Here is a 25,927-nt window from a genome sequence, read left to right on the forward strand (position 1 = left end):
TAGTATTTCCTTGGATATTTACACTGCATGTTAAGGATGCAGCCTTCTTTTTAGCGACCAATAACTAGTTTTGACCGTGTCTTCCTGTCAAATAAAAACATCTGGAAACAGCAGAATGTGCAATATTTGTAACACTAGTGGGCTGCTCTCATAACATCCACAAGTTTACCTTCACGTCACTTTGAGTGCGATCAGGTCCGCTCCACAAATAGATCAAGTTCCACCAGATCCCTGCCGGCGTGTGTGCGTGTGCGTGTTTGTGTGTGTAGGGTGTGGGTGCGGTAAAAGGGGGAGCAAGAGGGGTTTTGTGGAGGCGTGGTCGGCTAAGCGCAAATTTGGCATATAAGCGCAAAATGAGCAGCGGTCCCATGCAGCCAGCAGCGCACTGTGCGACCCTGAGGAATTCAGCAGGTACCTATAGACATTTCTGAGCTCTCTGGCGTGGATGTACAGCCTGAAAGAGACCCCACTCCCTGCCCCGCACTCATTTTGTGTGATGGATGGTATTGAAGGCTCCCTGGATTGGAAAATTGTCATTCTGCAGTAATCTCAAAGCGTTTTGGCATCTGGAATATTGCACCTGGAAGATATTTCTGATCAGTCTGAGGGAATTTACAGGTAAACTTTCACTATACTTTATCAGGTGTACCCAATAAAATGATTAAAATGTCATTAAGGACTTGCAGTGACTCACTAGGAGTTTATGGGGATCTTATTTTACTTTTGGGGTTTTAACAGTGACTTCTCTAGGCTATTTTTTTTAAATTTTATTTTACAATATTCTTTATCATAAAACATTTTCTTTAATTTTCTTTAAAATATTAATGGAGTATTTTAATTCTTAAAGACTCCATAAAAAAATGATCATGGGGTTTGTTTTACAACTTTAAATTCTGCAAGCCTCCCTGGATGTTACACTGAGCACATATAGTACAGTAGCTCGCTCATGCGCACTAAATCTTACCTTGTGGTCTGTAACATAACGTGTGAAAGCTTAGTTTACACTGGTCCCACTGTGTGTAGTGATGCAGTGACCTGCAGATGCACTCAGTTCGTTCAGAGCTGTATTGGACTCACTGTTTGAAGAGAAGTTCCCTATAATTACTGCATTATGAGACAGAGACAGTTACAGATTCAAGGTGCCCTTGGCCTCCTTCATTGAGATGCTTGACCAAAGAGAAGGGACAACATAAAAACTAATGTAAAACAGTTTTTTAATGAAGAAAATGCCATAAAAGGGAAATGCATATTCTAATGGGCCGTGCATTAGTGTAACATCACATATGAAATAAATGCTTGTTTTCAACAAGTTAAGCCTGCCTGAATGAACTCAAACTATTCTCACTCAACATGCACTTTCTCTATTTTGCAGGCATCAAAGATTACTCTTGATTGAGCAGCTGTATTTTCCTCAACATGAAGCAGCCTCTTCAGTTTCCGGGCTGGTTTAGAGCAGTGAGCTTGTTCCTGTGTTTGACCCAGACCGTCGTCTCCATGGTCCTCACCAACTCCACACGACTCGAGTCCATCCTGGACAAGTACAGGGACCGGGATGAGGAGTGGTGGAAGGCCAGGGCGAGAGGGAAGAGGGCCATCAGCGAAGGAGACATGCATCTCATCCTGGACCTGCACAACAAGTTACGGGGTCAGGTCCATCCTCCGGCCTCCAACATGGAGTACATGGTAAGTGCTGAGAACCCTGGTTCTCTGTCTGGTCCTGTTGGTAAGTCTGTTAAATGATGCTGGAATACGTATCATTCCAAAAGATTCAAGTCTGCAAACTGATGAACAGTACCAGCATCAGCTAATCTCTTGTGAAGTCATTACTGGAGATAAGTGGAGGTGATTTAGATAGATAGATAGATAGATAGATAGATAGATAGATAAATAGATAGAGAGATAGAAAGATAGATAGATAGATAGATAGATAGATAGATAGATAGATAGATAGATAGATATTTTATTTGTTTTAGATAAGAGTCACACAAAATTATAGTGTAAGGAATGTATTAACCAGTTTGTTTATCTGCTGTAAGGTAAACTGTAATAGTTAACATGTACGGCTTAGCTTAGCAAGTTATAGTTGTAACCTAACTCAGCCTAAATTCCAAGACCAATGAGCATACTGTTAACTAACTCATTACATTACAGGTTATGTTCAGGAAAACCTCATAAATAAATATAGCACACCATCACTTTTGCCGAACATATCAGTGTCTTGTAACGTAAGAAGTGAAACAAAACTCTCTTGTTTCAAAATACGAACACAAAATGTAGCATGATGTTAGAACAAAAATAATAGTCTGTTGGTCTGTGTCTATTTTTCCTTGTCATACTTTTAACACTACTAGTAAGTAGCTCTAGACTGCATTACAAGAGCAATTCTAGTTTTTTATTTCCATGTCATCAACTGGCAAGGATGCTGACTGGGGACAAGCAGCTTTAGCCTCAGCCTTAGCTTGTAGCCATTAAATGACAGGGTTCACATGATTTTCGTATTAAAATGAGAGAGCGGGAAATATTAAGAAGTCAGCGGTGACAGTGAGACAGTTTCAACTAATTTGTAGAGCTAACATCAGCTTAATTAGCTTTCTAGCTAACATAATATTGTAACAATACTTGTCATTTAAGCCAGTTGTAAACTGGCTAGAAATGAAAAGTCTGCTTTTGTCTACGTCTGTCTGAACTCAAGAACCTATTGTTTCAAAAATGACTAAATTACTAATTAAAACTAAGAATTTTAAGTATAAAATCTGCCATCATTATCATTAACTGTGTATTTACCTTGTGACAATTAAAAGCTTAAGAGGCAAAGCAACAGTAACTAGGTGTAAATAAGAGGTTCAGGACTGTATCAATGGTCAGTTTTATTCTGTAAAGATGTTTTACATCCTTGAAACAACTGGCCAAATCAGTGAGGTTTGACACTAAGGTCACCTCTCTATCCCTCTGTGAGAAAAGTACTTTCCTGCCAGTGTTTCTCTCCCAGCTAAAGAAAGAGAAGTAAGGAAGGAAAGACAGAGAAAATGAGCTCTGCAAACCAAAGCCACTGTCTGGCTACCTCCAGCCTCCTGCTTGCCCGCCCTCACTGACCCTGGCTCGGATCCAGCTTTCACCCCCGCAGTGTTGTCCTGCCCTCTACCTCAACCATACTGGCCTCCCTCCCTCTCTTCCTGCCCCGCGTCTCTCACTCTATCACTCCATTTCTCCTCTTTCTGACTCTTTTTCTCCTTGCCTTGCTCTTTTGCCTTCTTGATCTCCCGCCTCAGAAGCTCTCCCTCAGGCTTTTCTTCACCCTCCTTCGCTTTCGCGCTCTCGCTCGCCTCTTCTCTCTCCCCATCCATCGCTGCTCACTCAAATCCTGGCCCACGCCAATGTTATCTTTTATTTGATCCTCCACGCATCTCATTTTGGGTGCCATGGCGGTGAATCTATTTCAAACATGTTCAGCCCCGCCGTTTGAAGTGCGAGGCACGGTAGTGTAAATGTATGTTATGTACACTAATCCAGTGTTTCTTTAGCGAGGGATACTATTACTGATGATAATGATGTGGTAAGGCAGAGTACTGATGAGGACTGAGTATTTGGTTTTCAGATTGCAGGATTTGGAGGCCAAGGGGGGCTGCATGCACCTCATTGCAGCTTTGACTTAATTTCATAAAAGCCATTCAGCACATGCCTTTAAAGCACTGTTGCGTTCTTTAATCTAAAACACGTCACATCTTGCCTGGCAGATTTTCCCAAGTAATATAATCTCTTTAAAGGTTCCCATAATCACAACCACTTTCTATACCGTATATTAAATTACAAGTATTTACGTGACGCATTTTGCATACTTGGAATTATAAAAACAAAGGATGGCTTCTTGTTTTCTTCCTCAATATTTTTCTTTGCAAAGAGCTACCTCTAGAACGCGTCCTAAATCCACTGCTGCCAGACTGCACATTTTGCACTTACTTCTGTAGCAGAGGTGGTCTGGGCAGATGGCTGGAAACAGCTCTGTATTTTGGGAACTTAATGCTCTTTGGAATGCAAAAGGAGATTGGTAGTTGTTACCGTGACCTTTCTCCAAAGGCTGGCGGGCAGTCCATCTTCCTCTCTGCTGGATAATTGAGGGTGAAGAATAACAAGAGCTTGGAGAGAATAATGAGCTGGCAAAGACCATTAGTATCTATTGGAGATTGTTTGCAGTGAAAGCTTCATGCAGACCTCAGATTTCATTATAACCCGTGGCAGTATTGATGCATGGCCTCTGCAGGTGGACAGTGCTGCTTTATAAGGAGGGTGTTCCAAATGGCTACACTCAGAGACAGGGAAACGTCTGCCATCTTAGAAAAGGGTGAGACACAGTTCGATAATAACACATACTTTTGGGCAGACTTTCATGGGGTTGCACTCGGGTTGTACACATTAAAAGTGAAGGCTTCTGCACAGCTGGTCAAACACTGCTTTTTGGATTGTCTGCTTCAGAAAGCTACAAAAATTGTTGGATGCAGCCCCCATAATTCCATTGTTAGAAATCAGTGGAGGGACGAGGTTTCAGACACTCTTCAACAATCTTAAACACTCCTCCTTTTAAAGCATACTGAATCCTTAAGGATTATAATAGGACTTAGTAGTGTACTTTTAGGTCCAAACATGACTCTTATGTGTGAAATTGTCACACAGCCTCTCCAAAAACAACATTTATGAAAGTTCTTTGAGCTGCCACCCCTATGTTTAAGGTTTTGTCGGGGTAAGGCAAATAAAAGACCATCTTCAAACCAACCTTGACTTTTGGTACTGGTCCGAATAACTGCAATCTCCACTGTTGAAGTCACACAGCTTTTACACCCAACAATCAACCATGACGTCCTTCGTAAGGCTGCACTCAGACCAAGTTCAACCCTGCTTGAAAAACGTTTTAAGGAGTATAGTCCTCCTATGTAACGGGCAAAAAACACAAAGCTGAATTTGTCTCAACTTTTGCTGGATCACATCTCAACAGCATTTGAGTGCAGTCCTTGTGTTTTATTAATCCAGTGATGTTTTTGGTCTGAATGTCCGTTAAGAGGTATGGTTTAAGGTCATAGTCATTATTCACATGACCACAAGCAGTCACTTGTCAGCAACATCTAACCATCAATTGGTGTTTTTTGTCTGGGACCAGAAACCTCATGTAGACTCCGATGGTTGCACAACAGAGTCAAGGAATAGTCCAGTTACCCCCATTGGAAAAATAAAATATTACCTCTGTGTTGGTATCTCAATCATAGCTGGGTCGCAGCCATAGAAGCAGAGTCCAAATATTTTACCTCTCCAATCAGGCCTGAACAGTAAGCAGCACCACAGTAAATGGGAAACAGTGTGCTCAGTGTGTTAACCTTACCAAACATATGGAACGCATTATGATGGTCAATCAGAGCAGTTAAAACTCCACACTTAAAGATTATCCTATTAGTTTTGACAAGTGATAGCTATAATGCAACCAAACAGTATGCCAACAGCAGTGCACAGTGCACCTATTCTTCTCCCTCCCCAGCAGAGTCAACAGTAAATTAACTTTTCCGCAACATTTGAATTGCTCGGTCCCATAACCATGGTCTGCTTTTCTGCTTTGTTCAAAACAAGAGGTGTGTGAATACTTTACAGGTATTTTGACTTCAACTATGTTTAATTTTGTTGAGTTTCCACTGCAAAAATGGCATCAAGCACCCCAAACAGAGACTCACTGTTTTTTGGTAGATTTATTTTCTCTATTTTCTCAGCTTGTTTTATGTGACCAGAACTTACTGGAAACAAGCTATGAAACAACCACACTGAAGTAGTAGCACAAAGCTGCCAGTTGCTGTGGTGGTAGTGATACCTCTCTGTTTCTCATCCTCACTCTCATGTGTGTGACTGTGTACGAGAGAGTGTGTGTGTGTTTAATAGGAGAGGCCTAGTTTTGACAATACTGTGTTAAATTTGCGAGAGGTATGCCACAGAACTTTAAAGTAAAGAGCAGGTTCATCTTTCAGGTTCATTTTGCCACAAGTGTGTTTGGTTACTTTTAGATGAGTTTTTAGTGGAATTTATGGTAGTTAAATTTCCTCTAAGAGAATGATGAGATATCTGAAAAATGTAATGAGTAGCAATTAAAGCCACAGTGACGGTAAGTGGCCACTTAGCCCACTTAAATCACTGGGGTGATCCAGAGTGGAGTTTCAGGTCTGCAAACATCTGTTGCGGACAGAGCTGCTCCGGACTCAGAAATAATGTAATTTTCTGAGTTTAACCTTAATGGGTGGTGCCCAATATCCCCCTGTTTGTTTGACTTAGTAACCTTAGCCTGAGGCCAAATGAGGTGAAAACTAATATCAAATCTAGTGCTTTCGCTGCTGGATGGAAAAGTTATTATCTCCTTACCTAAGCTGACCTTCCAAGTTCATCTCTCTTGAGGCAAATACCTTTTTAACTGAGAACCATTACAGTGTGTCTTTCTTCTGTGTGCATGTGTGCTTTGCAGGTATGGGATTCTGAGTTAGAGAGGAGCGCAGAGCACTGGGCACATACCTGTCGATGGGAACATGGACCGAGCCACATGTTGACACAAATAGGCCAAAACCTTGGAGCGCACTGGGGCAGGTGTGTATGTACAAATATAGGCTTGCAGAGAAAGTCAATATAATACAAGTCAATACAAGAATAAAAGTGTTTTCTTACTGTATGCACCATTCCTTTCCACATCAGTAGAGATGATACCACTAATCATTCTCACTAATGTTATTTTCAGACTCAGCAGGCAGCAGCTTTCAGCAAAAACCCACTGTATGCCACCTGCCTAACACCAGTTGGCAAGCAGACAGAGTTAGTGCCTACCTGATGAATGTAGTGAAGCATCTAGTAGCTGAAAAGCCAAATATTTCCCTTAGGAAGAGGTGGAGAACAAAAAAGCTAATAGCAGAATGAATATTTGACTTTGTCGAAACATGACTCCAAATAATGCTCATGTAGGGCTGTGCTGAATGCTTCGAAGTTTCAAAGCTTCATCCAATGCCAGGGCATTCAAATGGCAAAATCAGTATTTCAATATTCTTACATGTACTTTACCTTGATGGCTGTGTCTGTGTTCCTTGTAGCAAAGCTTTGAATACATTCTAGTAATTGCTGCCGTAGTTTCAAAGCCCCCAAAAAGCTATTTTGCCCTACTAACATGTTTATCTACCTAAAACAACAACAATAAAACTATTAATGCACCTTTAATGACATTGGTGAATATATTCTTTCTATATATTTGTTTCTATTCTCTCTAATTATAGATGCACATGCACAGGTGGTTTTACTTATTATGGCCATTTAGGCAGTTTTTTTGCAGTTTGTTCAGACTTGATTGAACTTTTTGATTGCTAGTACATGGTGTCTGGTGATCTGATGTAATTGCCTTCATAGCTATGCACAGCGTCAACCTTTGTGGAGGTCAACCTGTGTGTTCGTGCCTCTAATTAAATGTTTATAATTTGATCAGTCTCAGTGTTTTATATGTAGACATTACCATCAAGTTAGATGAGATACCACATGATTTTAATATATTTATTGTGTGTTTGTTGACATAATGCAAGTATACACTGGAACACCTTCTCCATCACTTTAGGGACCGTCCCCCTACCTACCATGTCCAAGCCTGGTATGATGAGGTGAGGTACTACAGCTATCCCTACTCCCAGGAGTGTAACCCACACTGCCCATTCAGATGTTCAGGACCTGTTTGCACTCACTACACTCAGGTAAGGGTTGTCATACAGTTCATGTTTTAAAGGCAAAACGATGTGTCATTATTCATCCACTGCATTCGATATTCATTTGGATTACAGAGACACATTTATACCCCCCTTCTCTCCACTGTCAGCTCCAAATGACAGCCAAAATGTACTTTATTCAATACTACAGGTTTCTAATAAAGCACATCCTGAGTTGTGTTATCTACCAGAGACGTTTTTACTGACTCCTCTTTTGGATGCATGGTATAAAAATGCATCAAATATTTATTAGCTCTGCATACCCTCTCAGGTGCTTTTAGTTATTTTGCTTGTCTAGACCTCTCAGGTTGAACTTGGATGGAGCTGCTGTGTACTGGGAGACACACAAAACAGGAGACTGTGCCAAAGCTGCAGATTTCAGATACTCGATAGATCCATATATGAGGAGATCCATGTTGGATTGTCAGTATCTTCTATCTTGTCTGTCAAAAACATGTTTAGGAACCTTACTTGTGCTTTGCTTGGCAGTAATAGCTTGTGAAAAAAATGGTTGTAATACAAATACATTGTGATCAACCAGTTCAAAGGATAAGTCATTTTGGAATGCCACATTTAATTTAGAGAGGTAGTGTGTGAATGAGCTTACAAAGATGTAAATCTGTACCTAATCCTTTTCTCTTGAATGTTGCATAATTGCTAATGTAACTGTGAGAGCAGGGTGAACCAAGTGTCACCTGTGTCTGTAGAAACTCATGCTGTACTGCATGTTTTTCTACCCCAGTAATGACTGATTGACTGCAGGTTTTTGATCATTCAGAAACAAGCACATGAGAGTAGTAAAGTAAAAAAAACATCACTGAACACTTTCCTTTGTTTTTATGTTAATTTAAATTTTCAGTTGGTGTGGGCTACAAGCAATCGTATTGGCTGTGCCATCAATGTGTGTTACAACATGAACGTGTGGGGAATGATCTGGGCTAAAGCTGTTTATTTGGTCTGTAACTACTCTCCACCGTAAGTTTTTAACACAATGACACAATGTGATACAAAGATCGTGACTAAAATCAGTGTGCATGTCTCATTCGAATACTTCAACTAATTATTTAAGATCTGAATAGATCTCTATCATTTTTTTAAGATGACAAAATCCCTGTTGTTCTTTCAGGGGTAACTGGTGGGGTCATGCTCCATACAAATACGGAGCGCCATGCTCGGCCTGTCCAGCCAGCTATGCTGGAGGCTGCAGGGACAATCTCTGCTACAAAGGTGGGTTAGAGATGGATTTGTGGTGTTCTGGAAAGCGTTTTTCAAAGCACGTCATTTTAATAAAAGAGACTACACAATGGTAACACAAACCTCAAGCTTACGTAGTATCCATGTGTTCAGATGGGGGTGTTGACAGGCGTCCAGCTCCTGAGCTCGAGGAGACCAACTACATTGAACCTGAGCCGGATCCAGTGAGAGACAGGGAGCCACAACCCAGGGCCCAGACACCAAACCCCTCACCTAATGAAAACCTAGAGAGAAACCAGGTTGTCAGCACAGAGCAGATGTGTAAGGACGGCTACCACAAAACTACACCTCACTGAATGGGACCGTTACAAACATTACAAGCATTAACAAGAGTTTGTGAAAATCTATCCTTTGTTTGCGTTTGTTTTTAGGTCAACAGGTCAACTGTGAGACTAAGCTGAGAGATCAGTGCAAGGGAACAACTTGTAACAGGTAAATGCTAATGACGCTGCAGCAGATCTCCATCAAATAATATATCAAAAGTCTGGGAGCTTATGTGCTTATAATGCAGTGATGGGTGGGAATGATCAGTGCAGCTTAGATTGCATGCAATGAAGACACTGTGTTGTTCACTTTTCTGTCTATTATTATCATAGATATGAGTGTCCACCTGGCTGCCTTGACAGGTCTGGAAAAGTGGTTGGGACTGGATATTATGACATGGTAAATGCTCACTAACAAGTCTAATGTATTTATTGTATTGCATGGTACACAAATGATAAGACTCTTTAATCATATGTATCTCTAAAAGAGTAAACGATGAGCATGTATAATAATATTTGTTTGAAGACACAGTGTGCTGGACATTTATTTGCTTGTCTTTGTCAATTATCCAGCAATCCAGTGTGTGTGGAGCTGGGATACACTCTGGTGTTATAGACAATGACGGAGGATGGCTGGATGTAACCAGACTGGGCAGAAAACAACAATTCAACAAATCATACAAGAATGGTATTCAATCAATTGGGTATGATTCAGCCTTTGTATTTAGTTTATATATTAAAAAAAATTGTTTTATTAATATATATGTATTATAAATATGTACCCACTGTATATGGTCTCTTTGACTATGAAGCATGGGTATTCAGCATGCAGTATAACTTTGATCAGTTTTGTTTAATTTCACAGGAAAAACAGAAGTGCTAATTCCTTCAAAGTAGAGACAGTGCCTGGTAAGAAACACACAATCACTTTTCACATTTAAGATACAAATGTCATGTAGAAACACTGTAGTATTTTTTTTCTTCCCAGTGAAGGCAGTAACATGTGATACCACCGTGGCCCATTTCTGCCCTTTCAAGAAACCTGTACGACACTGTCCCAGGTAACTGCTGCTTCAAATTTGCTCACTGAAAAAAGTGGATGAGAATCATTTTAATGGCCTAATTAAATCACAACAGGCTGAGCCAAAGAGTCCCAGTCATTCAAAGTAACCAAGGTTTGCTCTTTAACTCAGGTGATCCTCCGAATTCACAGCCTACTAGCCTGCCAATCCATATATATGATCATTTGAATGTACATTTAATCATAAAGGTCATTCAATTTATTTTTATATACTCCAAAAGCCTGTGTTTTTATCAACTCTTTTTGAATTTGAAAAATCTACTAGACAGCTATCCTGAAAATCAGCTGCTTGATTAATATGTATAACACACATATCCAACAGTAAGAACATATAAAGTGACCCATGGCTTTTTCCTCAGGTTATATTGTCCCAGGAACTGTATGCGTGACAGTCGAATCAGAGTCATTGGGACAAACTATTACTCAGATGTAAGTTTTTACATGACTTTCACCACCTGCCAGTACTCATTTTGAAACAATAGCCCTTTTTCACAACTTACAGTTTGACACATCAAAGCAAGTTAATCATTTTTTAATATAACTGATTGCGTTAATGCTGCCCTCAGTACCCATAACATCAGTGCCACATGCTGTGTCAGCATGCACAATATCAGACTTCTAACTGTAAAACCTAAATGAAATTCTACCTGAATTATCATTATTAGGTGTCATTAACATTCATGATGACTATTTTTAATTTTATTGTTACAGTAAGTCAAACCAGAGAGCCAGTATGTAGTATGCACCATACCTGGAGTCTGACTTATTAAGATTATCATTTACACATGATGATAAGTGTCAAAAAAAGGAATTTTATGCTGATTCAAAGAGCAATAATTGTTCAGGGATTCAACCACCAAGTGCACCATTATACCTAACACATATACAACAGTTCAGAGTCAAAAAAACATAGTCTTCACTCTTTGTTCTTACCATAAGTAGAGGCACCATTTGAATTGTTCATATGGATTGAACATGATATGTCAATCACCAGCCAGATGCATTCTTTTTCTTGATTGATTTGCTGTGACAGCATGTTAACACGTAGTGGCCTGTTTTATTCAGAAATCCAGTATCTGCCGAGCAGCCATTCACGCAGGAGTAATCCAGAATGAGTCTGGAGGTTACCTTGATGTGATGCCTGTGGACAGAAGGAGGCAGTACAGTGGCAGTTACCAGAATGGCATCACCTCAGAGAGGTAAGTACATAAGTATACAGACAGGAGGAAACAAATAAAAGGAAAGAATAACATAAAGTGTGTTACGATGGTGTTGGGCCACCACATGTTGTCATTGATTCTACAGTCTCTGAACTCTACTAGAGGGATGAACGCCATTCTTCCAAAAGATATTTTCTTATTAGTTGTTTGATGATGGTGGTGGAAAGCATACATTGGTCCAAAATCTTCTATAGGTGTTAAATTGGGTTGAGTTCTGGTGACTGTGAAGGTCATAACTTATGATTCACATCATTTTCATACTCATCAAACCATTCAGTGACCCTTCTTGCTCTATGGATGGGGACATTATCATCCTGGCAGAGGACTCACATCAGGATATAAATGTTTCATCATAGGATAAAGCTCATCACTTAGAACAACTTTGTATTAATTTGCAGTGACCCCTCCATCTAAAGAGACAAGTGGACCCACACCATGCCAGCAAAATGATCCCCACAGCATAACTGTAGGGGTCACACCTGTACCAGTTTTTCCTTTGTCACCCTCCTGTATACAATATGAATATAGAGGTTTAAATATGCCAACATAAACAATATATTTGGGCTAATTACATGGATTCCAGACATGACAACTTGCAAAAAACACTATATGGAGTTGAGTTGTATGCACATTTAGTTTTATATTGAGCTAGTTGTTATTTCGAGCTTTAATGTTAATCTGCACTTTCATCAATGTGATTATCAGATTTCAGTGACTATATCAATATTCAGACACATTTTTACATCATGACCTTGTCCTTGCTGTGACTGGAAAACAAACCACACACATACCACATCTCTGTCTTCTCCTGGCTCTTCTCCTTCCAGCTTACTGAACCCGACGGGAGGAAAAGCCTTCAGAGTGTTTGCAGTCATCTGAAAAACCACTTTCAAAGGACAGAGTACCGTCAAACCTGGCCACTTCACGTCCAGCGAACCCACTCATTACCATCTCACAACCTGTAATTACAGTCATTCTTACAGTAAATAATTCAGCTGTTCAGCGTCTGACACTAAAAGTGTAACCAGACTTTACTCAAGGCTTCCCTTTTAAGTTCGGATCAGAGTGAATCAGTTTCCAATAATAGCAAAAGATGTTTGGTGAATGATGATCTTGGATGTTTTCTGCGTTACGTCTTCTTTAAATTTCTAACCCGTAATTATCACATTGGGCTGGCATGCATCTTTCGCTGCCATGATATCATGACATCATGTTTTTGAACACTTATACATAACCAGATTTAGCACCAGTCCAATGGCTTCCCATAATTTAAGAAAGTGAAGGTAAAAATATAATGTCACAGGTTTATTCATCTGTTAAAAGTATAGATACACACCATAAATTACAGGGCAGTGTAGATGGTACAGCTGCCAGAAACTAGCACCAAAGTGAGACAGACTCATAAATCTGTTTAGACAGCGATTAGATGAATTCTTTGGGCATTATTGCTCATCACACTCACCTCAAATAGAGTAGCGTATTCATATGGAAGGCCAAACCAGACATATAGGGAAAATATAAGAATGAATGACAGGATAAAGTGGATGAATACATGACTAATAAATTAATAAAAGAGGATGAACAATTCAATCTGTAAAAATGAATAAATCCATATCATTAGTGTATGTTGACTTCCACCTCAGATTTGATCAGCAGGCTTTTTTGTGAAGCCAGGATTTATTTTAATTTATGGTGCTCCCATGACACCTTCAATATGCACATCAAGTATGGCCTTATTTATTTCCCTTTAATGAACAATCAAAAGAAGTTTCAAATCATCCCATATTCCTATTATTGGCCATCTAGTGTGTCTTTTGTATCTATTTATACTACTAATCACACCACAGATATACTAGATTGAGCGGTTTTCCACCTAATTGGGCTGTAGAAAAGCATGTTATTGTTATTTTTATCAAATTATTAATTTAATTGAAATACTACAAAATAACAGAAATACAAGCATAATAGCAATAAGGTACCACTGCAATTCATATCTTTTAATATGATATTCTCCTGGTGTGTAGAAAAGATCTATGCGCTCAACCCTGTTGACAGGAAGAATATTGCTATTGCATTATTCTCCAAAAGCCTTGATTATGTTAAGGTAAAGCTGTAAAGTTTTTGTAGATAAACCCTGGTTAATATACGGTTAAATGTTGGGGAAGATTAAAAGGTTAAAAGATTTGGTTAAATTCAGGGAAACATCAAGCTATGTTAACTTATTAAATTAGCTTTAACTCTGTAAGTTGGTTGAAAATCCTGTATTCAGCTGACTTTTAAATTTTTTCAACGGACTCATTTTAAACCTCATTTGATATGCAACATATGCTTGCAACATACTTTTGTGCGACATACAGTAAATTATTTTGTGCTTTTAGTCTAAGGTTAACTACAGGTGCCAGACAAGACATCTCGATTCTCAGCAGTTTATGATCCATGAGAAAAACACAAAGACACACTGTTGTTTATGTACTGCAGTTCAGAAATAGGTACTCCTAATATTATAAGTATGATAATGACAAATATAAGATCTGATTGGCTGATTAGCTTACACATGAGGACTCACCTGAGCTGTCTGGCAGCAGCAGTAATGTATCTGGAATAATCCATGTGGGCTCATATGACTTCCACAAGATATAATTGATTATTTAATGCTTTTGTTGAAGTATTGAATTTAATTCCTTAATATGTCTGGTTTGGGCCTCCATACATTGCGTGTCTGGTCAGAGTGATGCTAGACTGTACAGTATAGCTACAATGAGGCAGTGAAAATATAGATTGTATATTTTTGTATATATTACATAATAATGTTGTAAATATTGTTGAACACTCTATGCTATCAAATGCTGAATTGCTTTTGCTGCTTTTTTATTTTCATTTCTAACACATTGCCTAAATAGATGGATAAAACACGCTCTGCATGGAAGGCATATACTGGACTGTATTTGTCACTCAAGCTACCCCCCCCCCTTCTTTTATAAAGGACTAATTTTACCATAATTTCAATATATTCATATGTTTGTAAATATTGTTCATGTAACATATTGTTGTGTTTTACGCTGCATTCCCCAGCTTTTGTTTTATAGATTTATATATATGAACCCTGGCTGGCCAGGTATGTGCATGGCAGAATTACAATTAAAAGACTTGGAGAAAAAGATTCAAATGTTTACTTTTTTGTGTCATTTGTTATTTTATCAATAAATATATAAGCTGTGTTGGAAAGTATCAGAAAATACAGTTTCCAAGTAATGCAGCAACAACATCTGTGAAATCCTGCTGACTATGCACTTTAGCTTGCACTGTATTACATTACACTTGTTTCCAGATTTTGCAGACAGATGGTTGAATAGCCACACTTCTTTTAATATCAGTCCTACAGCGTCCAGATAGCCTGAGCAATCTGGGCATTAACATTTCAACAGCTTCTCAAATTCAGCTTGCGGATCAAACTTTCAAGTGAAATCTCTCTAGAAAGCTGCGGGTGTTTCCAGGAACTGAGGGGGAACACAGAGGAAGAGAAAACTGCTTGTCTCAGGTTCCAGGGAGGAGATCTTATCTAGCGCTTGGTTTAGCATGTTTCAAATAAAGGGCAGAAAAGTTGCCAGTTCAGTCAGAACAGCTGATGTCATTGCAGTTTACCAACTCAACTAAAAACATAAACTATTCATGTTCTGTCAGTCCAATTTAAGATTTCTGCTGTAGCAACTGCCTAAAATAATACCTCTAAGTTCATGAGTGCTGACTTTGGATTCAAGATTTATGACATTTTACATTCAAGGAATAAAAAATGTCTTTAAAAGCATAGTTCCAAAGTCCATTGAAAAAAGAAGTAATAATAAAACACCACCAGCAGCCTTATCTGCACACTGTGTTAAAGGTGTCACGTTTCATTTTTTACCTCAGACTGTATCATACTTGTATTTTTAGAGTGAAAGTTCGATGTCCGTGCAGAGGGTTCACTGATGTTGAAGTGCTCGGGGCCACTTGCTGTGCCAGCAGCCGGACAGACAAAGACTAACTTTGTGTTTTCTTGATCCCAATCTCTCAACTTCCCTGGGATGCATTTCCGTTCCTTCCTCTGCTTGGGCACAGATGTGGTCGGACTCCAGCTGAAAAGTCCCCGTCGGTCACCCCTTAACACACACGATGAGCCACACACGTACGTGGAGACACATAAGGCAGTCACATAAAAGCGGTGCACTGTTACTTTTGAACAAGGTGCTGAGTTTAACAGATTCTGACAGGGATACCAACATTTGGTTGAAACTGTTTCATTTTAGAGCTACTGATGTTTCGCTTTAATACATTTTTTTGACAAACAGATTAAAAACTGAACAGTTCACCAAGAATTTTGTTCTTCACAGCTTCTGAAACTACTTTTTGACATTAAAATATGAATTTGAAAAACTGATATTGGCCCATTTTGCATAACCTGGCCAGTTAAGGTAAGTGATATGGGTCCGAAGTGGACATAACCTCTTTCCTGAATGTATATCATATAAAAAAAACTATGAACCAAGATTAAATACACTAACTGGGTTTGGGCCAGGTCTCCTGGAGAAAAGAGGCAAACATTGTAGTGTTGTCAAAATTCACAGGACCATGTTGCAGAGTCAGCCACTGGCACAAAACATCTGTGAACTGCTCTGGTCAGTTAGCCAGCCTGTCAGTCAGGAAACAGTCAGTCAGCCATCATGCCAGTCATGTAGAAGCTTATCTGAGCATTTAGAACAGGTGGGCAGGCAGGAGTCTATCAGCAAAGATTACAGTTCATGTGTCATAACTCCATCTGTCAGACAGGCAGCTAGTTTGGTCAAATAGAAGCTCACCAAGCCAAGCAGTCCATTACAGCAGAGAGGCAGGTTTTACGATCAGTCAACGAGGCTGTCAATCAAGCAAATGTCTTACAGTGGTTTTAAGGATTCTGGTTTCTCACTAGCTCAACATTTTGGTGACTATAACTTCCTTCCTTTTCCAGATGAGAAGATTGATACCACTGAAGAAAGTTGACCCTGATGAAGGCAAGCCGAAACACGTTGGTCTATTAATAAAGTTCTCCTATACTACAAGTTTTACTGGAGCCTCAACTTTTTTCAGACTTTTTTACCTTCTCCGTGCACCTTGGAAGTAGGTGAAATGGCACCAGAAACCTCCACCCTGTTTCTACAAGATTGATACCACTGTCAAGCAAAAGAGTGGTATTAACTTTCTCATTTCATACTCATTCAAGAAGGCATAGATCCCAAAATGTCAAATAAAATCATTTATCAGAAACCAACATGATCTGTAGCGGACATTTAAAAAAAGTTATCTATCAGAATTTAAATCATTATCATTTTGTATAATCGCTTACAGGTTGTAAGCAGAAAGTGGGGTTTTCAGGGCCGTATATTCTGTACATTTCAGAATCAGGATAATAGAATCAAAGGGTGGACAGTAAATATAGTGCGCTATATAAATAGGGAGTGGTTTTAAAACACAGATCCCAACTTTTCACAAAGGTATATATGCCAGATACAACAACACATTAAAGGGTGGCTTAACCACATTAGAGAAAAACATATTCTCTCATTGACTTTGTGGAGTCTAACCGTGCAAGTCACTTCTATTATTTATTTTCAAGGGTTCAGCTCTGAGATTTCCAACCACGCCTCATTAAGATGGAAGTATATGGACTTGTTGCGCTCTCCACTTTTGTTTGAAATATACCATGGAAGAAATTCAACAGCATCTACCTCCAGAAACACTGGTTACTCTGGATAATTCACTGTTCTGTAGAAAGTAGTCTCTGTAGATTATCCAGAGACCACCCAGGACATTATTTCTTGAAATACACATTGCTGCTATTCGGATAATACCCCCATGGTACTTAATTTTACTAATTTTTCAATCAGCCAGCCTCCCTTGCTGACTTTAGCAAGTTTCGGGCACAGTTTGTTTTGGTACCTCCACAGCTTACACATTTTACCCATTTTTAGGCCTTGTACCCACTTTTGGATAACACCTCCACAGTGCTTAATTTTACAATTTTCAATCAGCCCGCCTCCCTGACTGATTTGAGCAGGTTTCGGGACAGTTCACCACCCTTCGTCGTTTTGCCCATTTTTTTTAATCTTATTATATGTGTTGCCTCAGTGGTGTGAATACTACTTATTTAGTTTCCATCTCAACCCATAGCCAAATAAAACCAAAACTTTCTTCATGGCTACATACAGTACAATCACATGTGAGTGTAGTTTGTGTGAACTCACCCTTTAATGTTAACGTTAACACAGAGGGCAGAATCCTTGCTTGATTAATAACATATTATTATATATATATTGAATGATGGTAAAAATGATTAATAGTATTTGTATGTGCTACACCATTGGACAATCTACAATAAAGGTGTTTCTCTGTAATACTGTGAGTTGCAGTATTTGAAGGGGACCAGGTGCACTGAATTCTGGGCCCCCTGACAATAAAAGGAAATGTAGCCCCTTGACCTTGATGTGTTGAACTTAGCAGAGTATAACCTGGCATCTGTGAAAGGGCCCCCACGGAGATTGTGAGCCACACTTCTCAGCAAGCCACTGCATACATTGAATGCCTCAGTAAATCTGCAGCGGGGCCAAAGCTTTCAAAATGTTCACTCTCAAACCAAACTAAACTGAGTCACCCTACTTTGGTTCTATATTTTGCACCTATAGTCATAACTGTCACCTCATGACTCTTTATATATAATGTTAGTTACAGGCCTGGAACACTTAATCCGCAACATTTAACTGTAAGGGAAAGTAGGAGTCTTTTCATAGCAAATGAATAAATAGTCCTGGCTGGTATTTGTGTAAGTCTAACAACACACTCCTGTGTTGCCAGTTTTAGCGATAAAACCTTTTTGATTGTGTGTGTTGGTCAGTAAAATACAGAAACGTCAAACGGACGTAGCAATTATGAGGGTTTTTGAAATATGTTTGAAATTTGGAAACAGCTGGCCATGTCTGAAACACACTAGTGTGTGTGCGCGTGTGTGTGTGAATACACATCCGTGGATGAATGTGTGTAGCTCTGCATGTGCCCGGCATGTGTAGAAGTGAGGCACTTTCTAAATATGACTCGTGCAATCACTCTCATGCTTTATAGCCAGCTTCTCAGGCGGTTAACTCCTGGGCGGACACACACCGTGCATGTGGGCTAACAATCACTGCGGACAGGATGACAAGTAATGTGTGTGTGCGTTAGCGTTTGAGTGTGTGGTTGGACTTCCTTCTCTCAGCCCTCCACCACTCATAGATTTAGACGTTGTTATTATTTTAACATAGTTAGCAGCTGTGTTTTGGTGGCGAAACATGATAATTATCTCCCATTGCTGGGTTCTCTCTTGGTTGAGGTGTATTTATAACTGTGGACTGTTTCAATCTACTTTCTCATGACACAAGAGATTTGGAAGCTTCTCAAAGTCATAAAGTCTTATTTGGTTAATCCAAGGTCCTTTTGACCTAATATTGCTACTCATTACCCATTCTGCCTATGTAAAAACAGACCTCTTTTTTTTAAATACAGTGAGTAATGTAAGTCTGCAATTCCCACGGTAGACTAGATCACTTAGTATATTTCTGATATTCTGGATTTTTTTTCAAAGAGGGAAGTACTCATATATATATATATATATATATCCAACACAGCTATCTCACTCAAGCTTTTACTAAACTCTAAATAGAACACACACTTCTAATATGATACATATTTTGCTCACAGTTTGAAGCAGGGACATCTTGAAGCCTGCCTACCGACAATAAGAATGGACTGCCTGGGGTGTGAAAGGCAGCTTCACATGGGGCAGCTGTAACTCAGGAGGTAGAGCAAGTCGTCCACCAATCGGAAGATCAGTGGTTTGATTCCCAGCTCCTCCAGTCCACATGTCAATGTGTCCTTGGGCAAGATACTTAACCCCAGATTGCTCCCAATTGCTGTGCCGGTGTGAGAATGTGTGTGAATGTTAGATTCCACCTGATGAGCAGGTTGGTACCCTGTGTGGCAGCCCCTGCCATCAGTGTGTGAATGGGTGAATGTGACATGTAGTGTGAAAGTGCTTTGAGTAGTCGAAAGACTAGAAAAGCACTATATAAATACAGTCAATTTACCAAAGGTTTTTACTCTGAAAACCCCAAATGTTTGGTATTTATAGTTATGATGGTGCTTGTTTGTCTAATAGGTGGAACTAGAGGTAACAGTTCGCCTTCTTTCAAGGCTTCTCTCCTCATGTCTCATTTTCCACCTACAGATTTCCTCTGCCTCCATCTTTCATTCCCTTTGTAAGCAGCCCCTTTCTTTTCTCCTGCATCCATCTATTCTGCACTTTTCCAGGGACAATATTTGAATTTGGAGCAGTGGGCTTTCTTATTTCAACATGATGCCACTCAGAAATATTATTAAAGAAGTAAAAGCTGTAGGAAAAGTGATACAAGCTCACCTTTACAAGTTTAATTGAAAATGTATTTTTTGCAGGTTAAACATGTTTTGAGGACGGTGCCTCATTCAGCGTATTTTGGCTTTGCCAGAACTCCACACCTCCCACATGCCAAAAACACTCACACACACACATATATACTGACCCCAAATTCAAATTATGGGCTTGGCATCTCTCCCTCCCCTTCTGTTTTGTTGGTAACCCACACTCAGACCTCCAGTGCCAGCAGAGTGTGGCAAAGGGTCGCTGTTTCCCACAGTCCCATAAGATTCACTGACTTTCTTCTTACTCCATGATCCTCTGCTGTTGCCCCCCCAACACACACACACACACACACACACACACACACACACACACACACACACAGCCTAGAATCCCCATCAAAATTTTCCGCTTATACCAAAAATAGTTGTCTGACTGCTGGCCACGCTTGCTTGGTGCCCTCCTGTCGCTTACAGCAGGTTGAGTACACACACCGATGACAAGTCTATTTCCATCTTAATATATACAATATATATATATATATATATATATATATAATATATATACATTAAATATTATTATAAATAATATATATATTTATAATCAAATTATATCATTAAATTCATGAATCTGTTGTTTTATAATGTGTTGTTATATAAAATTCATGAATCTGTTGTTTTTGTTTTTTCTTCACTATGACGAAAGAACATTCAGTTTTTGTGAGGGTGTCTATGTGTGTGTGAAAGGAAGAGAAAGTTTGAGAAAGTGGGAGATGAAATAAATAAAAATACTCCTGGGTGTTCTGGGCATCGCTGCATGTAGAGTGGGTATGTCCCTAAAAAAGACCAGAGACGGGGACAAGGTAGGCACTGTGTATGATCTTCACTGCTACTTTACAGTTTATGACTTGAACGAAATACGCAATTCATTATTTAATGAAAAGCTCAAATTCAAAAATGTTTTGATATGAGGACATGAGGATTATATTGGCCTATACTGGTAAGCACTGTTCATAAATACTACATTCAGAAACATACTTGTGTTAAATAAAAGAGTTTCTGTAGCATTAATTTAACAAAAGATATGTGCATAAATCATATTAAGCTCTGACATATCAGAATTAGATATCAGTTAAATAAGGCGCATAATGCTAACTGTTAGCCAGGTAGCTAAACTTATGAGTAACATTCATCGTCAACTGACAATTTAAGGCTTCTTGTAATGTTGACGTAATTTAATTTAATGTTGACGTAAAAAATTTGGCAGTTCTGCAAGCTGCATATGGTAAGTAAAAAATAAATGTCTCCACAATCTTTGCCTCTGTTTTTATAACAGAGGTATTACTCTTTTACTCTTGAACTAATGTTAATGCTAGCTAATATTAGCTATACTGGTAAGTCAATGAAGCATACTGTTATTTCTTATTTCACTAATATTATATTTATTAGTCAGAGCTAACTTTAAATAACATTCTTTTAACAAAAGGTACATGAGTCAAAGTAAACTCTAACATGTTAGATATCAGCTGAACAGGGCTAGTAAGGCTAACTGTTAGGCAATTAGCCAAACTTCTAAGTCTGTAATGTTAACGTAATTTAATCCTTGGCAGTTCTACAAGCTGCATATATGGTAAGTAACAAAGACATGTCTCTATAAGTTTTCTCTCAGAAATTATTCCGGGACATTTGCTTATTAAATAATGTTAATGCTAGCTAACATTACCTATATTGGTAAGTCAGTGAAGCTGGAAGCTATATAGGTTATTCCTTATTTGACCAATTTTACATGTCTAATCTTATTCAGAGTTATTAGTCAGAGCTTGACAAGTGAGTGTTTGACATTCCAAAATTGTTAACCATCTTTAACTTAAATGTTTATTTATATGCACTATATAATAAATTAATTAATATGATTTATTCCCTGTATCTGTGTGTGCACATATCATTGCCAATGTTTAGTGTTTAAAGTGACTTTTATTATAATGACTATCATCATTGAGCAATGATTATGATGACTTGATCAAATGGAAACTGTTTCTTTGACTTTGTAGAACTTTTTAATACTAATAAAGATTTAAGGTCTTCATATACACTGTAAACATACACCAAGATACAAAGCCTAAAAAGGTTCAATGTGAAACTATTTGATATAATAGCTTGTAAGTATATAATGCTTAACCTGCAATCTCATCACAGTAATTCAATTTTGACCCATCTCAAAGGAAATAGTTAATTTTATATCAGTATTAATAATTGCAAGTTGCATGCCTGTATCAAATGATTTCAGAAGTTAGGATACTGAAACCAGACCACTGACTAAATGAAAAGTGAACCCCAGGCCCTATATACATGAGTCCTTTTGCCCTGTTATTGCGTTTTGTGGTCTGACAGCACAGTGCAGGCAGTTGAAATTTATCCCCCATGTGATGACACAAGAGGTCGTCCAAACCCTCCAGCATGTTTGCCCAGCTACCTGGTTTTGGAGTGGGGGAGTCTGTAAACAGGTAAAAATGCTACAAATAGAATCTAGCCACTTAAGAATATAGTCTTGAGGGAGGGCAGCCTGTTCCCAGGTCTGCGTCAGCACTGACCTTTTTGCTGTTTGCTAAAGGGATTTGATTTCACCTCTACCTCTCTCGCTTTCACTTTTTTTCAACATTCCCCCGTAAGCCACCTGAAGAGTATAAAATAGCAGTTTTGTGCAAGAAGGAGAAGCTGTAGTAGTTTTACCATGGGCCAACTGATATCACACCAACGATAAGCTGATTCCAGTGAAGTGTGTATTGGCATTTTTGTGTAACACATGCAAACATTACACACATGACATATTCACACATGCACACACTCACACAAGCACACAGTATTTTGACAGAGCAGCTGTGGGCCAGGTTGAAGAACAATGACATAACCAAAAGTAGTAGCAGATTATTATCAATAGTCATACATCTCCAAAGACACTATTCCACAATGAGGTCAGAGATGAGTGCCTCAGAGACCGTTCAAGAGAGTATCTACTTGCTATTACAAGACCTTAAAACACTAAAATAAGTATCTCTGCACTGTACTACCTCCTGCTGTGCACCAGTACTTAAACCTGTTGGCATTCATCCTCCTGGTTGCTTACAAACTACAAATATCATTCAGTGAGTTGTGCATTGACCTAAAATGTTTTCAGTTGTTTCTACTACTCATTTGATATTTAGCCATGATGAACCTACAGCACCCTCTGCTGGCATTACCTGGGTAAACCTGGGCCCCAGGAGCAAGAGTGAGTCTTTCCTTCTATCGCTTTTTGACATTAATATACAATAAAGAAGATTTATTATTTCTTAAACCCTGAGGAGCTGGATTTGAATAATGACAGTCAAAAGGTCAGGAAAAGGAAAACTTGAGTGTAGACTCAGCTCTTTGCCTTTTAAGAATGCAGCTGGGATGAAAAAGGAAAGGAAAGATGATATGCACCGCTTCATTTTAAACCACTTCCTAAACAAAGCTGAGAAAATAGCAGTTTTCTTTTGTGGTATCCAGTTTTGCTTTTGTGGCTGGGAGATGATCAGATATCAGGCCAGCTGTAGAAGCCGTGTCTGCAGGTTAAACATGGGAAGTGTTTGCTTTCACTCCCATTCCAATTGCCAGTTCTGTTTATCAATGTCTACATTTCATGGCACACTATATTCCATACAAAACTATTATACGCTTCAGCAGTTTTGAAAGACTGTGGAGGCCTGGGGACGAATATTCAGTCTTCAAGACAAACATCTGGCAAAACATCTGGACAGCCTGTATTTTAAACATGCAAGAAATAGCTAGATTCTAGTTATATGCTACTTAGTTTAGTTTAGTTTAATTTAGTGTAGTTTATTTTAGCATAGTCAAAAAACCTTAGTGGGGACATGAGCGATACCAATAGGTATAAAGACAAAAACATTTTACACAGTAAAGTAAGTATTAGGGAAGTAAAAAAAAAACAAATCAAAATAATCCTGAGCCTGGCACATATACCTTCAAACACAGAAAGTCACTCCTGTATGAGAGTTATACATTCACAGGCTGAACAACAGCATCAATCACAGTAATTATGCAGGAATGTGACTTGTGCTATGTGGCCTACTGTTCAGACTGACAAACCAAAATTATAGTGATGGTATGGTAAGTCCTTATTGAATTCTAATGACTATTTATGTTTTAATTGATGATTATCCTACTTTCAGATAGGCCATTTGTGATTATCAAGATTAATTTGGGGCATTGCAGTCATCAGTTTAACACAAAAGTAAAAGTCCAAGCCATAAAAATGGGAGCTTATATGCTGTAGGGAAGGTTAAACTACACTAAGCTAAGCTACATTATAATAAACTAAGATAAGCTGAGGTAGCAAGCTAAACTTGGCTATTGTTTTACTAAGCTCAATGATAGGGCCTATGTACTGTATGCCTGCTCAAAGATAAGAAAAGGAAGATAAGGTAGAATAAACTCAAATATGCTAAGCTAAACAAAGCTAAGGTAAGCTAGTTAAGATATGTCTGTCAGTGGAGCAAAGTTTTGGACCTCCAGGTATCATACTTTTATTGATATTTTAAATTGCATTTTAGATTTTCCATTGTGTTCAAGAAAAAGCACTGAGATGAAAAGTTAAAACAACTCACAACACAGTCATTGAGACATGTACTGCATGGTGAAACAGTTCTTTAAAAAGTGGGACTTGATGTAATAACTATTCTAATTTCTACTCTCTGAACCATATACAAGGAAGAAATGTAAAGTATATAACAGTGACCTAAATTATTGAGGTTAATTGTATTCAATAAGTTTAAACTTAACACAAAAATGACATAAGCCTGGTCATATCTGCCAAAAGCACTTCATATGTGTCCAAAAGAAATGCTACTGAGAAAATACAGATAGATAAAGACAGTAAACTGATGGCTACATGCAAAATGCATTCATACTGTTTACATCACTCACTGTTTTTTACTTGCACTACTGAATATCCCTTTAAAGTAAGCTTGCAGCACATCAACATAAATATATCAATTGTTTGAGAGTGGGAGTAAAATGATCATTCCCCCAAACTAAAAACAATTAGTTTTTACTTTTGTCCATTGTTATTCATAGCTTAGCCCTTTCCCCTCTGTGGCCGTCTATTGTTATCTATTCTGGTACTCAGAATTCAGAGGAAAGTGTTCAAGGCTTTCAAGGTGTTTCCTTTGTTGGCACAATGTGTGTGCGTATGTGAGAGCACAGCGCCTTTCTGTGCTAAATATCAGCACTTCACCCATACCCATAATGCACTGTGGGAAAGGGAACGCCCATTTTGCTTACCTGAAGGAAACCAGAGACGGAAACAACCAGCCTGTAGAGAGAAGAGGAAACAAAACCAAAGCCAAAACACAGAAAAGACCTTGATTTATATTACCTTCAACAAGTGAGCTAGTTGCTTCTCTTTTGTTCAAGGTGGATCTTACACACACTTTGGATTTTTTATTGTGGTTTGTTTCTTTACCTTTTGGCAATACAGACAAGGTGTGAGTGAGAGAAGTGGGACTACCAGAGTGAAGGGAGGAGCTGCAGGGTTCTCCATGTATGGACTCCAGCCTTATTCATATGGTAAACAAAGGGTCACATGGGGCAATAGTCTTGGAGCAGTGGGGAAAAAAGGGAGGGAAAGGAACAAGGAGAGAGAGGAAAGATATACACAGGAGGACTTTGGCCTGCCTCATGTGCAGGAGTCTGCACTTTCACCCTGAGTTTTAAAGAACACTAGATCACACCGCAAAGAGAAAGGAAACAAAATATTTGTCAGGTTTGGGCAAACTGAAACTATGACTGCCTCTCCTAGGGCTCTATTCCTTTGCCCTTTGGATACCTTTTTCACTTTCCTGTGAAGGGGGAAGGTTCAACAGCCTAGTGTCAACCTGA

At 38.8% G+C, this 25,927-nt stretch overlaps 1 protein-coding gene across 1 annotated transcript; it reads left to right on the forward strand.

The window, feature by feature from the left end:
* Positions 1–1,416: 1,416 nt before the first annotated feature.
* On the forward strand, positions 1,417–12,454 carry LOC128369573 (cysteine-rich secretory protein LCCL domain-containing 1-like). Its single transcript, XM_053330650.1, has 14 exons — positions 1,417–1,683; positions 6,488–6,606; positions 7,613–7,745; positions 8,617–8,732; positions 8,884–8,984; positions 9,105–9,272; positions 9,383–9,443; positions 9,608–9,674; positions 9,848–9,978; positions 10,140–10,183; positions 10,263–10,335; positions 10,715–10,784; positions 11,421–11,554; positions 12,403–12,454. The coding sequence occupies exons 1-14, from the start codon at positions 1,417–1,419 to the stop codon at positions 12,452–12,454; spliced, it is 1,536 nt and encodes a 511-aa protein (XP_053186625.1).
* The last annotated feature ends 13,473 nt before the right edge of the window (positions 12,455–25,927 follow it).

The sequence above is a fragment of the Scomber japonicus genome, chromosome 12, assembly GCF_027409825.1.
Source record: "Scomber japonicus isolate fScoJap1 chromosome 12, fScoJap1.pri, whole genome shotgun sequence".
In the NCBI taxonomy this organism is placed as follows: domain Eukaryota; kingdom Metazoa; phylum Chordata; class Actinopteri; order Scombriformes; family Scombridae; genus Scomber; species Scomber japonicus.

Coding starts and splice junctions, on each gene's coding strand:
- LOC128369573 (XM_053330650.1), top strand. CDS start 1,417: ATGAAGCAGCCTCTTCAGTTTCCGGGCTGGTTTAGAGCAGTGAGCTTG. Junction 7,746..8,616: donor TTTGCACTCACTACACTCAG/GTAAGGGTTGTC, acceptor TTAAATTTTCAG/TTGGTGTGGGCTACAAGCAA. Junction 9,979..10,139: donor AATGGTATTCAATCAATTGG/GTATGATTCAGC, acceptor TTAATTTCACAG/GAAAAACAGAAGTGCTAATT.